Raw genomic sequence first — 18,406 nt, 5'->3', positions numbered from 1 at the left:
AAAGTCGGAAAGAACTCAAATACATGGAGGCTAAAGAGCATCCTACTAAAGAATGAATGGGTCAACCAGGAAATTAAAGAAGAATTAAAAAAATTCATGGAAACCAATGAAAATGAAAACACAACTGTCCAAAACCTTGGATACAGCAAAGGCAGTCCTGAGAAGAAAGTATATAGCAATACAAGCCTTTCTCAAGAAACAAGAAAGGTCTCAAATACACAACGTAACCCTACACCTAAAGGAGCTGGAGAAAGAACAAGAAATAAAGCCTAAACCCAGCAGGAGAAGAGAAATAATAAAGATCAGAGCAGAAATCAATGAACTAGAAACCAAAAGAACAGTAGAACAGATCAACGAAACTAGGAACTGGTTCTTTGAAAGAATTAACAAGATTGATAAACCCCTGGCCAGACTGATCAAAAAGAAAAGAGAAATGACCCAAATCAACAAAATCATGAATGAAAGAGGAGAGATCACAACCAACACCAAAGAAATACAAACAATTATAAGAACATATTATGAGCAACTCTATGCCAGCAAATTACATAACCTGGAAGAAATGGGTGCATTCCTAGAGATGTATCAACTACCAAAACTGAACCAGGAAGAAATAGAAAACCTGAACAGACCTATAACCACTAAGGAAATTGAAGCAGTCATCAAAAATCTCCCAAGAAACAAAAGCCCAGGGCCAGATGGCTTCCCAGGGGAATTCTATCAGACATTTAAAGAAGAATTAATATGTATTCTCCTGAAACTGTGCCAAAAAATAGAAATGGAAGGAAAACTTCCAAATTCATTTTATGAGGCCACCATTACCTTGATCCCCAAACCAGACAAAGACCCCATCAAAAAGGAGAATTACAGACCAATATCCTTGATGAATATGGATGCAAAAATTCTCACCAAAATACTAGCCAATAGGATCCAACAGTACATTAAAAGGATTATTCACCACAACCAAGTGGGATTTATCCCTGGGCTCCAAGGCTGGATCAACATCCGCAAACCAATCAACGTGATAGAATACATTAACAAAAGAAAGAACAAGAATCATATGATCCTCTCAATAGATGCAGCAAAAGCATTTGACAAAGTACAGCATCCTTTCTTGATCAAAACTCTTCAGAGTATAGGGATAGAGGGTACATACCTCAATATCATAAAAGCCATCTACGAAAAACCTACAGCGAATATCATTCCCAATGGGGAAAAGCTGAGAGCTTTTCCCCTAAGGTCAGGAACGCGGCAGGGATGTCCACTCTCACCACTGCTATTCAACATAGTATTAGAAGTCCTAGCCACAGCAATCAGACAACAAAAAGAAATCAAAGGCATCCAAATCGGCAAAGAGGAAGTCAAACTCTCACTCTTTGCAGATGATATGATACTTTATGTGGAAAACCCAAAAGACTCCACCCCAAAACTGCTAGAACTCATACAGGAATTCAGTAAAGTAGCAGGATATAAAATCAATGCACAGAAATCAGTGGCATTCCTATACACCAACAACAAGACAGAAGAGAGACAAATCAAGGAGTCGATCCCATTCACAGTTGCACCCAAAACCATAAGATAACTAGGAATAAATTTAACCAAAGAGACAAAGTATCTGTACTCAGAAAACTATAAAATACTCAGGAAAGAAATTGAAGAAGACATAAAGAAATGGAAAAACGTTCCATGCTCATGGATTGGGAGAACCAACATTGTGAAGATGTCAATGCTACCTAGAGCCATCTACACATTCAATGCAATCCCCATCAAAATACCATCCACTTTTTTCAAAGAAATGGAACAAATAATCCAAAAATTTGTATGGAACCAGAAGAGACCCCGAATAGCCAGAGGAATACTGAAAAAGAAAAGCAAAGCTGGCGGCATCACAATTCCGGACTTCCAGCTCTATTACAAAGCTGTCATCATCAAGACAGTATGGTACTGGCACAAAAACAGACGCATAGATCAATGGAACAGAATCGAGAGCCCAGAAATGGACCCTCAACTCTATGGTCAACTTATTTTTGACAAAGCAGGAAAGAATGTCCAATGGCAAAAAGACAGTCTCTTCAACAAATGGTGTTGGGAAAATTGGACAGCCACATGCAGAAGAATGAAACTGGACCATTTCCTTACACCACACACAAAAATAGACTCCAAATGGTTGAAAGACCTCATTGTGAGACAGGAGTCCATCAAAATCCTAAAGGAGAACACAGGTAGCAACCTTTTCGACCTTAGCCGCAGCAACTTCTTCCTAGAAACATCGCCAAAGGCACGGGAAGCCCGGGCAAAAATGAACTATTGGGATTTCATCAAGATAAAAAGCTTTTGCACAGCAAAAGAAACAGTCCACAAAACCAAAAGACAACTGACAGAATGGGAGAAAATATTTGCAAATGACATATCAGATAAAGGGCTAGTATCCAAAATCTATAAAGAACTTATCAAACTCAACACCCAAAGAACAAATAATCCAATCAAGAAATGGGCAGAAAACATGAACAAACATTTTTCCAAAGAAGACATCCAAATGGACAACAGGCACATGAAAAAGTGCTCAACATCGCTCGGCATCAGGGAAATCCAAATCAAAACCTCAACGAGATACCACCTCACACCAGTCAGAATGGCTAAAATTAACAAGTCAGGGAACGACAGATGTTGGCGGGGATGTGGAGAAAGGGGAACCCTCCTACACTGTTGGTGGGAATGCAAGCTGGGGCAACCCCTCTGGAAAACAGTATGGAGGTTCCTGAAACAGTTGAAAATAGAGCTACCATTCGATCCAGCAATTGCACTACTGGGTATTTACCCCAAAGATACAAATGTAGGGACCCGAAGGGGTACGTGCACCCCAATGTTTATAGCAGCAATGTCCACAATAGCCAAACTGTGGAAAGAGCCAAGATGCCCATCGACAGATGAATGGATAAAGAAGAGGTGGTATATATACACAATGGAATATTATGCAGCCATCAAAAGGAATGAGATCTTGCCATTTGCAACGACATGGATGGAACTGGAGGGTGTTATGCTGAGTGAAATACGTCAATCAGAGAAAGACATATATCATATGACCTCACTGATATGAGGAATTCTTAATCTCAGAAACAAACTGAGGGTTGCTGGAGTGGTCGGGGGTGGGAGGGATGGGGTGGCTGGGTGATAGACATTGGGGAGGGTATGTGCTACAGTGAGCACTGTCAATTGTGAAAGACTGTTGAATCATAGATCTGTACTTCTGAAACGAATAACGCAACATATTTTAAGAAAAAAGAAAGAGCAGAAGATAGCAGGAAAGGAAGAATGAAGGGGAGTAAGTCAGAGGGGGAGACGAACCAGGAGAGATGATGGACTCTGAAAAACAAACTGAGGGTTCTAGAGGGGAGGAGGGTAGGGGGATGGGTTAGTCTGGTGATGGGTATTAAAGAGGGCACATTCTGCATGGAGCACTGGGTGTTATGAACAGTGAATCATGGAACACTACACCAAAACAAATGATGTGATATATGGTGATCAACATAACAATAAAAAAAACATTCATCTGATTATAAAGCCCAAACTTGCTCCTGACAGTATAAACAGAAATTTATAAAAAGGAGAATAAAATACCATCTTATCACCCAGATACAGTATTTTGATATATATCCTTTGTCTTTTTTGTTTTTCGTCAATACAAATACCTGTTTCTTAAAAAATATATTCTGTAAAAGCTTATAAGCTATGACATAACCTGTTTCCAAATATACTTCTAAAATATATGTTAAAAAAAAGTGAAGATGACACAAACAAATGAAAAGATATTCCATGTTCATTGATTGGAAGAATTAATATTGTTAAAATGTCCATACTACCCAAAGCAATCTACAGATTCAATGCAATCCCTATCAAAATACCAATAGCATCTTTCACAGAACTAGAACAAATAATACTAAAATTTGTAGGGAACCACAAAAGACCTCAAATAACCAAAGCAATCTTGAGAAAGAACAAAGTTGGAAGTATCACAATCCCAGATTTCAAAATATACTACAAAGCTACCCTAATCAAAACAGAATGGTACTGGCAAAAATAGACACATAGATCAAGAGAATGATATAAAGAGCCTAGAATAAATCCACACCTATATGGTCAATTCACCTGTGACAGAGGAGGCAAGAATATATATGGGGAAAAGACAATCACTTCAATAAGTGGTGATGGGAAAACTGGACAGCTACATGTAAAAGAATGACACTGGACCACTTTCTTACACCATACACAAACTCAAAATGGATTAAAGACCTAAAGGGGGGATGTTAAACCATAAGACTCCTAAAGAAAGCAGAAGCAGTAGTTGACATCAGCTTTACCAACATATTTATGGATATGTCTCCTCAGGCAAGGGAAACAAAAGCAAAAATCAACCCTTGAGACTACACCAAAATTAGATGCTTTTCCACCAGGGAAATGCAAATCAAAACTACAATGAGTTATCACCTCACACCAGCCACAATGTCTAGTATCACAAAGGTAAGAAATAAGTGTTTTAAGAATATGGAGAAAAAGGACCCCTCTATGCACTGTTGGTAGAAAAATAAATTGGTGCAATCATTGTGAAAAATGGTACGGAGTTTCCTCAAAAAATTAAAAATAGAACTATCATACAGTCCATTAATTTCCCTACTGGTTATTTTCTCCAAAAGAACCCAAAAATATTAATTCAAAAAGAAATATGCATGCCTATATTTATTGCAGCATTATTTACAATATTTAAGCTATGGAGGCAACCCAAATGTCCATCGATAAATGAAGGGATAAAGAAGAAATGGTATATATCGACAATGAAATATTATACAGCCATAAAAAGGATGAAATTTTGCCATTTGCAACAACATGGAGGGACTTAAAGGGTACTATGCTGAATGAAATAAGTCAAACAGGAAAGACAAATACCATATGATTTCACTTATATGTGGAATCTACAAAACAAAACAAGCAAAAAAAAAAAAACCAAAACCCATATTTTATTTTTTTTAAAGATTTTATTTATTTATTTGAGAGAGAGAGTGAGAGAGAGAGAGCACATGAGAGAGGGGAGGGTCAGAGGGAGAAGCAGACTCCCTGCTGAGCAGGGAGCCCAGTGCTGGACTCGATCCTGGGACTCCAGGATCATGACCTGAGCCGAAGGCAGTCGCTTAACCAATTGAGCCACCCAAAACCCATTTTTAAATACAGAGAACAAACTGGTTGTTGCCAGAGGTGAGATGGGTGAGGGGATGAGCAAAATAGATGAAGGGAATGAAGGGGTACAAACTTCTATTTATAAAAAAAATAAGTCATAGAGATAAAAAGTACAGCATAGGGAATATAGTCAATAATACTGTATTATATTGTATCACAGCATACATTATATGCTGACAGATGGTGACTACATTTGTCATGGTGAACACTGATACATACGCTGTATACCTGAAACTAATAATATATTGCATATCAATTATACTTCAACAATTAAAATAAAAACAAAAACTTGGTTCCTCAAGGAGAATCTGGGAAATGGGGGTTCCATCTCATTTATATGGTTCTGTGTTAGAGGTGGAATTTACAGTGAAAGTGTATTACTCCCAGCTTTTCCTACCAATTTTGATGCAGGTATTTTCTCAGTTTGCTCAATGCACAATAATCTCTCAACTAATTGCTGGATTTCTCTCAGAGGTAATTGATCCATGTGTAGTTGTTTATTCAGTGTGTTCATGGGTAAAGGGAAAGTCAGTCTTCTATTCTGCCATCTTGCTAAGAATAGAGCTCTCCTCCTTTCCTTTTAAAAATATCCTTTTTGGTTTTGGTGTTCTTCAGCTTCACTACAATATGTATAAATGTGGTTTTCATTTTCTATCTTGCTTGAGAATTATTGGGGTTCTTAGGTATGAAGGTTAGTATCTTCCATCAATGCTAGGAAATTCTTAGTATCTTTTTTATACTTTTCTCTCTTCTGGATCTTATACTAGAATATTTTAAAACTTGTCACACATCTTCCATGTATCTTAACTGTTTTAAAAAATATTATTTTTCTGTGGTGCATTATAAAGAACTTCTTCAAATCTCTCTCTCAGATCATTAATTCTCTATCTAATCTCCCATCTTGCCTAACCATTGAATTTTTCACGATCATGTTTTTCATTTTAGATAGTTCTGCCTGGTCAATTTTGACAGTTTTTTGTTCCTTCACCATACTCCTCATACTTCAGTAAATAAGTGAATAATGTATATTAAGCATATTTACATTCAGTATCATAATTTCAATATCTGCAGTGTTTGAAGTTCTGATTCTGCAGTTTTTTCTGCAAAGTTTCATTCATGTACCTTGCTTATTTGTGTGTCTGGTGACAATTTATTTTCCTTAGACCTGTATGAGAATTTTTTGTGCACTGGGTAAAAAGTGCACAGAGAACTTGAGTTTACTTCTGGCAAGTTCTTAGAGTTACTGCCAAGACAGAACAACTTTATATTTTCAGCTTGGGTTTTAGAGGCTATTCAGATAATATGAATTCTGATCCAAAGTCCAGATAAGGATAAACTTTTGGGTAAAAAGTCTCTAAGATAGTGATGCCTGGGTGGCCCACCCAGTTAAGCATCCAACTCTTCATTTTGGCTCAGGTCAAGGTCTCATCAGGGTTGGAGACTGAGCCCCCCTTCAGACCCCACACTCAGCAGGAAGTCTGTTCACTCCCTCTCCCTCTCCTCCCTCTGCCCTTCCCCTCACCCCACTCTTGTGTGTATGTGTGCGTTCTTGCACACTCTCTCTAAAATAAATAAATAAATATTAAAAAAAAAAACTGCCAAGGTATTTTGTACTCTTTTTTCTGAGCTGCCCAGAGCCAAAGTTAAGCCAGCCAAGTTTTCCTATCTCCTGCTATAGGGACTAGTGTTTTTCTTGTTCATCCAATAAGGTGGTCACATTGAAGGATTCTCAGCTTCATGCAAAGAGTCTCATGTGACCTTCCAGGTGGCAGGATATAAGCTTTGTCTTTTGTCCTCAGTTCATGGTCTTTCAAAAATCCAAGCTACAAGCCATAATGGAAAAGAAATTCTCACATCCGCCAGCACAGTGCTGTTGCTGGCTTGCCTGTCTGGATGTCTGTTCTTTGTATCTGGCTGACCTCAATGAATTTCCCTAATTTACCTATCAGGTTACCTATGTATTTTAAAATATTTTATATATCACTTTTAGTTCTTCTGGTTCACTATATTTCTCGAAACCAAAACTTTTTTTTAAAAAAATCCTATTACAGTGCTTTTAGACATCAGTGATGCCCGTTTTTCTTTAGCTACTAAATGCTAATCTGATTGATAGAGGTCTTGTATTCTCCTTCAGGTAAAAACATTCCTCAAAATTATTACTCTTAGTAAAGGCAGCATATCTTGGCAGTTGTAGGGAACCTAAACTAAGGCTAGATATTAGGCTAAATAGCTACTAAGAATAGAGAATTTTTCTCTTATCACAGAAAAAAATCTAAGCCTATCACTTAGATATGTTTCTGGTAGCTACCTGACTGAATCCATGTCCCAGTTAAAAGTTAAGTAGAGCAACATACCCCAAGTACATACAACTACCAGTTGGAGAAAGGAGGGAAAAAAAGGAGTAAGGAGAAAATGCTCTTCAATCCAAATCACAAAATGACATACAGCATTGCTACCTATATTCTTTCCTTTCTTCCCTCCTTCCTTGCTCCCTTCCTTCAATTCAATGATAATCACCTTGCACTTAGTATGTATAGGGCATTGTTCTAGGTGTTGGGAATACAACAGGGAATAAAGTAATAAATGAATGATGATACATAAATGAGTATCTAAAAATAAGAAAATATGATCGTTCTTTGAAGATGAAAAAAATACTAAAAAACTCCTTTGTTATTATCATCTTTATCACATGAGTATCTGGATAATTCTTACAGACCATGATTACAAAAGCTCACTGCACAAGAGAAAATATGTCTTAATGGACTTGGAGTTTCAAAGCAATTTTCACTGGCAAAGTTTCTTGCTTAAAGGTATTTTCAAAATTCTGTTAATCTATAATTTGACACTTCTCAACTCTCATTCAGTCACAAATGCAAAAGAAACACCCTATAATCCACATTAGGCTCTCCAATAAATCAATTGATTTAGCTTGTATAGTGTTATAATTTAAGTTCTATTTTCTCCTTTCCCAATAAATCTCAGATTCCATACCTACAACCAGCCGTGGACCAGAATGAAAGATTTAACAAAGCTTCAGCATGGTAGTTGTTGAATAAGCACTCTGATACATTTCCACACTATAAACATTTAATGAGACTTACTCCCAACAGAGTATTTACTACAACAGTTTATTTCATAGTATTATATTTGCAGAAGCAAGACAGAGCAAAGGTTATTTTGGATCTTTTACCAGTATAGCTTCCTGTAAATAAAGAAAAATGCAACCATTTAATTTACAAAACCATTTAAAAAAGCTAAATGCTCAATAAATTCTGTTTTATCTAGTTCAGACAGCCTCAGCAGCTATTTGTAACTCAGGTGTTTATATATAAAATTCAGGCATTTTGTACTGGTTTGAGCATCCTTAGCTTTAACTGAGAACTGATTTCAAAGTTGTTAAGACAGCATTAAGATTTCTGGGAAATATCTTTGCAACTCCCTCCTGCCTTGTTCAGAAGTGAGTCAGCCACTTATCTTGAGAAAGGGAAGACTCCATCACTATGCCTATTCCCACTACCATCAATGCTACACACACACACACACTCTCTCTCTCTCTCCCCCTCTCTCTCTCTCTCTCTCTCTCTTTCTCTAACCACTGCCTTATCTTGACTGTAGCAGCCACTTTCAACTAAAGTCAGAAAGGAGAAATCCCCAAAAAAGGAACAATTTGGAAATCTTCTATCTTCTTCTATATTCCTAAGAACATAGAATGAGTGTCTGGAATAAACTGGACATCTTATTCCCTGACACAATTCTGTTTAGTGCTATGAAAAATGTTATCTACAATCCTCTCTGTCCACTTTAACAAATTCACCTCACCATATTAGCCACTCTCCAAATATAGACTAGTTCTACTTAAATGACCCAGATACTTGGTTACATTTATAATTTCTCTGATGGTTCATACAGACTAATAATCTTAGCATGAATTAAGCACATTAAGTTGTATCTGTGAGAATTCAATATAGCACAGAACTTAGAAATACCTTCTAGAATCAGACTAGATCACTTCCTGGATACTACCACTCACTAGCCTTCTGATTTGAGCAAGTTATATAATTTATCTAAGTCTCCGTTTTATTTTGTTTTATTCTGTACATTTATGTTGTACATATACACAAATACATTTATGTTAAATGTTTAGCTATCAAGAAATGATACATACCAATGTACGGGGAGACCTAACATTCTGCTAGTATCACTGGTGTAAAATTACTAAGAAACACAATCATGCCCACAAGGAGTTTTCATTCTTACTATGGGTACCATTCAAGAGTCACCACTAATCATCTAACTTATTTAGTTTCTTGAACTTTCACATAGATGCTAATAATTAGGAACTTTATAAATTTTTGCATGGGTGCCAATAATAAGGAATTTAATAATGTTAGATTAGAAGTAAAGACATCTGTTTAAAGACATGTAACTAAAGGAAAAACATAAAGGTTACTCTAAAGGTAAATGAATTCGATTTTCATGTTTATCATGAAAGTAATAATGTTACAAACAATATAGGAATTACATGTGTTTAGTTTATTTTTTAAGTTACCAGTAATACTTTAGTTATTTTAATTGCATTGATTTCATTAGGGAAGAATTTGCATCCAAATAGTCATCTCCACTAATGATAAGGAGAGCTAAAATTTACTGAGCACTTATTATGTGCCAGTCACTGTTCTAAGCATTTTACCTGTATTATTAGTTCACTGATTCTGACAACACTATGATGTAGGCCCTATTATTATTCCCATTTTAGAGGTGAGAAAACTGAGAATTAAAGAACTTTCTTGGGGCACCTGGGTAGCTCAGTCATTGAGCGTCTGCCTTTGGCTTAGGTCATGATCCCAAGGTCCTGCAATCAAGCCCCACATCAGGATCCCTGCTCCGCGGGAAGCCTGCTTCTCCCTCTCCCACTCCCCCTGCTTGTGTTCCCTCTCTTGCTGTGTCTCTCTCTGTCAGATAAATAAATAAAATCTTTAAAAATAAATAAATAAATAAATAAATAACTTTCCTAAAATGTGCCACAGCTGAGATAGGAACCTTGGCATAAAGAGATCTAAAACCCTTATCTTTAAGCACTACACTATGTTGTCTCCCATTAAACTACATGTCTGACTTGTATAGCTTATTATCTTTGACATCAAACTTGAATGTCCGATAAGTATCTCTAACTCAACATGTTGAAAACTGGGTTTTCTGATCTTCCTCTCAAAACTGGCTTCACCCACAGTGTTCCCTACCATGGTTGATGAAAACTCTATCCATCCAGTTGCTAAAGAAGAAAAAAACCCAAAAAACAAAAACACAAAACCTTGTCATTATCTCTGGTAGACACAGAGATGTACTATCCATATTTCCCTTCCAAGCAGGACTTATGCTCAGCTGTGGGGAGTGAGGCCAGCAGATGGCCCCCAGCAGTCATTTCCTACAGGGTCTGCCTCAGTTGCAAGGGACTGCTCCCTCTTCCCTGAGCCTGGACGTCATACTTAGCCTTCCCAGGGCAGGATGACCTGCATCCAGTGACTGACAGAGGCAAAAAAAAAAAAAAGCCTGGCTATTTCTGCCTGACAAGGTACACTAGAGGGCACTCCTTCTTCTAGAGTTCTCTGCTGACTGGTCTAGGTTTTGTGGGTCTGGCTCACAGGTAGACTTCTTCAGCTCAATCATGCTCCCTCCCTCCCTCTTCCCTTCACACATATTAATTCCTAACAACGCTTTGTATCCCAAACTGTTCAGTGTATGCTTTTGGACGACCCAGCCTGCAAGATCAGCCATGACTCCTCCCTTTCTCTCAAATCCCACATCCGTTCTGTCAAATCCAGTTGGCTTCACCTCCAAAATTTAGCCTTAATATTCACTGATGCCACGCTGGTCCAAACTAAAGTGTGAGGTGGAATAAGGTTATGCACATAAAATATAAGGGTGGAACCTATATTACTGTAATAGCTTTCTGCCTGGTTTTTCAGCGTCTCCCTTTGTTCCCTTTCAGTCTATACTCTACAGGCAGCCAGTATAGTCCTTTTAAGACTCAAGTGTCATAACTCTGCTTAAAACCTTAGAATGGATTCCATTTAACTTGAAGTAAAAGTCAGAGCCCCTAAAAGCCCACAGAATCCTCCATAACCTGGCCCCACTGGGTCTCCTCAGTTCACCTCTGACTCATCCCCTTACTCTCCCCACTTAGGCATCCTGGCTTCTGTGCTGTCCCTTAAACAATGGGACATGTTTCAAACCTTCTTTCTAGATCTCCATCTGCCCAATTTAGATATCTAATCTCCTTCAAGCCTCCAAGTCATCTTGCTTTCTCAATGTAACATTCTATACAATTTACTTATCTACAGTGTTCATTGTTTTTGTTTTTTGCCTATATTCCTCTGTTAGAACATAAGCTTCAATGTAACATTCTATACAATTTACTTATCTACAATGTTCATTGTTTTTGTTTTTTGCCTATATTCCTCTGTTAGAACATAAGCTTCATGGGGGCAGGGCTCAATTTTATCCCAAGCACAAAAAACAGAGCCAATGATAAGTATTTGTGAAGAGGAAAATTACCCAGAGCAGGCCCAGGGAGAGCAGGCCCCCATAGATAGAAAGAGCTAGAGATAACCAGAAGCCCTACTGGGAGCAAGAGATAACCAGCCGTTTCTGCTTCTGTAAACAGGCTTCCCGACACAGGGTCCTGGCACTACTGTTCCCACCTAAAGCAGTCCCCTCTCCCCCGGTTTAAAGCTACCTACCAGCAGCCAGCATAGCCCTTGGAACCTGACCCTCTGTACCCCATATAAAAACCCTGTAACCCCGCTGCCTGGGGCCCAAAATTTGAGGAGCTCATCTGGGTCCACCGACATAAAATAAACCTGAGTTCTCCTACTTCTCTGAGTGTCACTTGGTTTCTTGCTGGTCTCATTATTTTCCACAACATTACTGGAGGACCCAGCGAGATTCTAACCGTTCTGGCCCCTTGAGCCACCAACTGGTGGCTCAGACTGCACTGGAGCAGGAAGGAACTGGAACCCATCAAATGGGGCACCACCCGACAGTATTCCGGGTCCTCCTTCACCCCAGAGTTCCAACCCTCCAGGCAGTCTTGCCCTAGCTGGACTCCAAGGAGAAGTGGACTAACTCGCCTGGCAGTTCGTCCAGACTCAGTAAGCCTCCAGGGACGACAATCCTTAGTCAGGTCCTGCTCTGCTGAGTGGAAGGGGAATTTAGTCACCTCCCAGGAATTTCAGAAAGGAATTCCACAGGTCAGGGACCTCATCTGGGTCTGCCCGCATAAAATAAACCTAAGTTCTCCGAGTTCTCTTACCTCTCCAAGTGTCACTTGGTTTCTTGCCGGTCTGATTATTTTCTGCAACATTCGTGGAATGGATAAATCTACATTTCATAAATTGATTGATGTAAACTAAAATCATCATTTCAATCTAACCAACAATCCCACTTTAAATTCACTGACTTCCTTAGAAGAAATGTAAAGGAGCCAGAAGTCTACTGATAGAATATTTTCCTGCTAATCAATTCATTGGAAGGCACAAGGCAATGATGGAGACTCATTAAGTAACTGAATTTTTATTTACTCATACTCTAAACTCTGATCTGAAAAATCTGAAAACCCACATCTGTTTATTTTCCTACTGAGACACAAGAAATCACATTTTACCTTTCTCTCTACTTACCTCAAGCTCATCAAGGGCACTTCCCAGTGTTGCTGCCTTAGATTCTGGTGGGGCAAGCATATTCTGGATGCCTTGTGAAGCATTTGAAATTACATTGAGGGCATTGTGAATTTCTTCACAAACTGTGTCCTTGCTGGCTTTGAGGGAAGCAACATCAGAATGTTCCAAACAGGCTGAGCAAATTGAATGCAAGAGCGGGGAGTTCTCCTTAAGTGAGGCCCGGGCCCCTGCGATTTCATCCCTCTGATTTGGAGATTTTAAGTCCTAAAGAAACACATAAGAAGAGAGCTTTCTTACTGAGTTATAAAAGAAAGATTTATACAAAAAAGCTCCATTTTTCTGTCAATATAAATGAAAAGATAATAGACGCTAAGAAGTCAGGTATAAGTTAAAATCAAGGGCATCAATTATTTCTACACTCCTTCTGACTCTGTTAAAAAGTTCTACAATAGGAAAGCTAAGCCAATTAGCAAAAAAAGGTCACAAAGGTGCAGATGTGTAACAACTAAGGAGATCTTATATTTGTCAGTCATATCTTGCTTATAAGTCAGAAAAATACTCTGACATTCACATTATTAAGTACATTATAAGAGAGCCTGAATTACAAGGATGTTGATTACCTATTTCCTTAGATGCTTATGATTGCATTTAACCTTTTCATTAAAACTAAACCGATTCACTTAAGAATATTAAATTGAACCTCCTACCATTCAGCTATTTTCCACTCTTTTTGAGAAATACTTATAATTTAATACTGGATCTTTCTTTCTTTGACATTTATTCAAAAAATAGTTATTGAGCACTTAGCATATGCTAGCCCTGTGCCAGACGCCAAGTGTATAGATGTGAACAATCCTACAAGGATCCTGTTCTCCTGAAGCTTATGTTCTTGTTTGAGGGGGTGGGAGACTATCAACAAACAATAAACTAGGTAAACAAATACACAAGACAATTTCAGGCAATGATAAATGCTGTGAAGAAAACACAAAAGTGAAATGTCATAGAGATTGCTTTAGCTTGGGTGGTCAGAAAAGATATTTCTGAATATGACATTTGCAGTAAATATAAATGAAAAGCATTCCAAACAGTGGGAAGACAGGGAAGAGAAAATCTGATATAAGTGATAGCTGATCAAAACTAGCTCAAAATACCATGGAAAAACTGGCAAACACTACATTAACCAAGTGATAAAAGTTAACATCATCAGTGATGTCACATGGGTATCATGTAGCTCTTGACACATTGTGACAAGAATAGCACTTCACCTCTCTGCTATTCTCTCCAAAAGTCCACAACCCCAATCTAATCATGAGAAAAACAACAAGCAAAACCAGATTGGGGAACATCCTACATGATACCTGGACAATATTCATCAAGACTGTTAAGGTCATGAAAAAGAAGGAGACTGATAAACTGTCACAGACCAAAGGAGATAGGGGAGACATGACAACTAAATGCAATGTGGTACTCTGGACTGGATCCTGGAACAGAAAGAAGGCATTCATAGAAAAATTGGTGAAGTCCAAATAAAACCTGTTAAGTTTAGTTAATAGTAATTCATCAATGTTTGTTTGTTCATTAAGTGGCAAATATATTAACAACAGAGGAAACCAGAAGAAGGGTAGATGAGAATTCTTCATACTATCTTTACAACTTTTCTGGAGATCTAAAATTATTAATATAAATTAAAAGTTCATCTTAAAGAAAACTAATTCAAGAGAGCTTAACAATAGCTTCGCTATTCCACATACAATACCTTATATAATCTTTATAAAATCTCATGAAAGATATTATCCCCCCCTCCATTTAAAAGGTAAGAAACCTGAGGTTTAGAAAGACTAAGTTCCCAAGCCAAGTTACAGAGCTAGAAGGGAACCCAAGTCAGTACAACTGCTAATCCATTATGTTAACAACTATGTTATAGTCTTTCCCACACAGGAAGAATTTCCTTTATTTGCTACTATACCAGGATGAGGACTTGTACTTATAAAATGACATCGTTTATAAAGTGCTTCTAGATAGTATCTTATTGATCATCACAACACCCTTTGAGGCAGTAAGGCTGGTGTTATTAGCCCCATTTTAACTAAATAGGTATTTAGTGTAAGGGGATTAAGAAACAGGCAAAATCACTGAGATCTAAACCTAAGTCATCTGATGGCAAATCCCATGCATTTTTCGTAAGACTCTGCTACCTCTGGATAATGTTGCCTGAGGTTAATAAATGGCTGTGCTACTATATTTTTAGTTCCTTCCTTTCTGAAAATAAAGGCTGTCTGTGACTTCATGCAGGCTTTAGGGGAGATTAACTTCTTTACAAGATGTAGGGAGGACAGTTAGAAGTAGCTGTCAACTCACTATTTGTACTCACTAATTACCCAAGACAACACTTTGTAGTTTTCTTGGCTTACTATGATTTCCCCCTTATATTTCTGGTCTAGGTTCTAGTTCCAGCTCTGTCATTAGCACTGTGATCAGGGTAAGGCTTCTACTCTTTCAGTGAATGTTCTTCCATCTGTAAAAATGGGGTAATGATATTTCTGCCAATGCTCTCATGAGATTGAGTAAGCACCACATCAGAAATGGAATGTACTTGAAAAACAGTAGAGAACTATGGAGAGAGTACAGAATTATTCTTCCTAAAACAGTATTCCTAAAATTTATCAAACTTGGTGTACTGTTTTTGTCCTGTTGATGCTCTTAGTGATTTTCATATTTCCCACAATTTTATAGCACTACCTATATATTTATCTTAGTGTGATCTGGAGGAAAAATAATTGAATGTTTAGATAGGATGCAGACTTCTCAGAGGTATAACGATAAAAAGTATAAATATTCAGAAGGAACTGAAGAAAATTCTCTGCATAATAGAGTATAATCAAAACTAATTACATAATACCCTCTGAAGTGACCTATGCATTATACTGCTCAATTTAGAATGGAAAGGTCAATGTTTAGGTAGTTTCTGAAAGGTAAAAGTTTGTGAACATACATTACTACAAAGAAAGATAAGGTTTAAAGTATTAATTCTTTTACTCTGATGATGGCTATGTATATCTCACTGTTAATTGTGGTAACTTTAATGTTGTAGGAACTTTGGAATTAAAAAAAAAAATTCTAGGGGCTCCTGGGTAGCTCAGTCGGTTAAGCGTCCACTTTCAGCTCAGGTCATGATCACAGAGTCCTCATGCTCTCTCTCTCTCACTCTGACTCACTCTCTCTCTCAAATAAATAAATAAAATCTTTTTAAAAAAATTCTAATACATTTTGAATTTTGAGCCTATGCTTTTTATCTTTGCCCAAGGCAATTACCAAAACCTTAATGCCACTGATACCCCGAAAAGCAAGCTGATAAATCTGTGAGAAAGGACAGAGTCAGTGAATATAACAAAATAACATATTATGGCAGCAGGTGGGGGAAAGAGAGGCACGTTACGAGTTTAAGTAAAGGAAATTGAGAAGGAAAGACCATTTCTCCTGAAGGACATCCCAAAGGATAAATTTAATGTAGGAAATAGGCACACAGATAAAAGGGGAACTAATGAATGCCATCCTTTGAAACCAAAGGTTGTGGTGGTGACTGTGGTTATTTTATTTTGTTTTAACTGATGATATCATGGGTTCAAATCAACTAGGCTGTTGATTTATCCTAAAATTTTAAATCAGGTCAAAATAGGAATTAAATGATAGGGTCAGTTAGGGATTTCTCTGGACAGAGAAGTCTAAAAAATTCAGCTCCTTGGGAATTGATACTTTTTTAATATCTTTTTTTAAATTGCTCCAGAAGAAAAAGCTCACATGAGATTTCCAAGTTTAGGAGACATTAAATGCTTCCAGCTGATGCAGAAACACACAGATGGGATTTAAAAAGACCTTACAAGTCTGTGCAAGTGGGTAGAGAAGCAACATATGAGTTTTAACCCTGGCAAGAGAACAAAATATATTTAGGGATTTTAAAGATCACAAAGTATAAAAATGGAGGGCTCTAAGCTATCAGTTAATTAATTCAACCATTCATTCAATAAATATTGTTGAGCCCTTCTATAGATCAGGCAGTGCACTAATGTTAAGAATGCAAAGATAAAAGGGCACCTGGGTGGCTCAGTCCGTTAAGCGTCTGACTTGGTTTCAGCCCACGTTGTGACCTCAGGGTCATGAGATAGAGCCCTGTTGTCAGCTCCACACAGCCAGGAGCCTGCTTGAGATTCTCTCTCTGCTCCTCCCCCTGTTCATGCACACTCTCTCTCTCTCTCTCTCTCTAAAATAAATAAATCTTTAAAAAAAAAGAATGCAAAGATAAAGAATTTACAGATCAGAAGGGGAGACAAATTTATTTGGGAACTAAAATAGAGTTATTCATAGCATAGAGGAAAGTCCTTCGGCTTGAGGGGATCGAAGAAAATTTATCAGAAGTAACTTTAAACGGTAAGTAGAAGTTATCAATGTGCAAAACAGAACAAGTAAAGAAAACAGCATGTGCAAAGGCCTGAGGTATGAGAGAGCAAGGAGCATGCAGGCGACTGTAGGTGCCATGACAAGTACAGGAAACCTGAGCAGGAATGGTGATGAATCCAGCTAGAAAGGTAAGCGGGAGATTCCTCACATGCCATGCTAAAGAACTGCAAGAGCAGCAAGCTCAGATGTGTATTTTCAAAGATCACTCCAGCAGTGAACTTTCAGTTGATTAGAGAGAATGGAACTGCAGTCAGGAGAGTAGACAATAATCCAGGCAAGAGACAGTAAGTGCCTGAACACTGAACACTATTGCTAGGTAGTAGCAGGATGGATCCAAGAAAATTCAGGAGGTAAAAATGGTAAGAATTTGTAATATTTAGATGGGGGAGGGGAGAGGAGGTATTTAAAAGTGTCTAGAAAACTTTTTCAGCACTATGTGTACATAGTGTGATGAATTCACCAAGATGGGGAATATAGAATGAATAATTCATTTGGAAAATAAAGATGAAATACATTTTGTCATCTGCTAAATGTGAGATGCCAGCATAATATCCAAATGAAAATATACATGAACCTAGAATTCAGAAAGTCTAGGCTTAGAAACAGAGACCTATGAGTTACCAGCTCACAACTGGGAGGTAAAACCATGGATGTAAATGTTACAGGGTCTTCACCCAGGATGAATGTTATAACATGGAGAACCTGGGAGTAATCATAAATTGTTTCTTGAGGAAGTAAACCTGATAATTGTATGTGTTAGTCCAAAAGGCCAAATATATATTGTAAATCACTAAGAAAGATATCAGAAAATACTGAACTCTCAAAAAAGAAAGAAAGAAAGAGAGAGAGAGAAAGAAAGAAAAGAAAGGAAAGGAAAGAAGGAAGGAAAGAAGAAAGAAAAAGAAAGAAAGAAAGAAAGAAAGAAAGAAAGAAAGAAAGAAAGAAAGAAAGAAAGAAGAAGGAAGGAAGGAAGGAAGGAAGGAAGGAAGGAAGGAAGAAAAAGAAAGAAAGAAAGAAAGAAAGAAAGAAAGAAAGAAAGAAAGAAA

At 37.6% G+C, this 18,406-nt stretch overlaps 1 protein-coding gene across 3 annotated transcripts in view; it reads right to left on the bottom strand.

The window, feature by feature from the left end:
• The window catches only part of CTNNA3 (catenin alpha 3), a 2,007,818-nt gene that overhangs the window by 1,430,949 nt on the left and 558,463 nt on the right, over positions 1-18,406 (bottom strand). For all 3 annotated transcript variants that reach the window (XM_073878933.1, XM_073878931.1, XM_073878932.1), the window contains one exon: positions 12,906-13,169. In XM_073878933.1, the coding sequence (XP_073735034.1) occupies positions 12,906-13,169 (264 nt within the window). The remainder of the gene's footprint in view (positions 1-12,905; positions 13,170-18,406) is intronic.

The sequence above is a fragment of the Callorhinus ursinus genome, unplaced genomic scaffold (genome assembly GCF_003265705.2).
Source record: "Callorhinus ursinus isolate GAN/ISIS: 27379988/994484 unplaced genomic scaffold, GSC_fseal_2.0 scaffold31, whole genome shotgun sequence".
Taxonomy (NCBI): Eukaryota; Metazoa; Chordata; class Mammalia; order Carnivora; family Otariidae; genus Callorhinus; species Callorhinus ursinus.
Note: the sequence above shows the minus strand (reverse complement) of the source record. Positions and strands in the feature narration are given on the sequence as shown.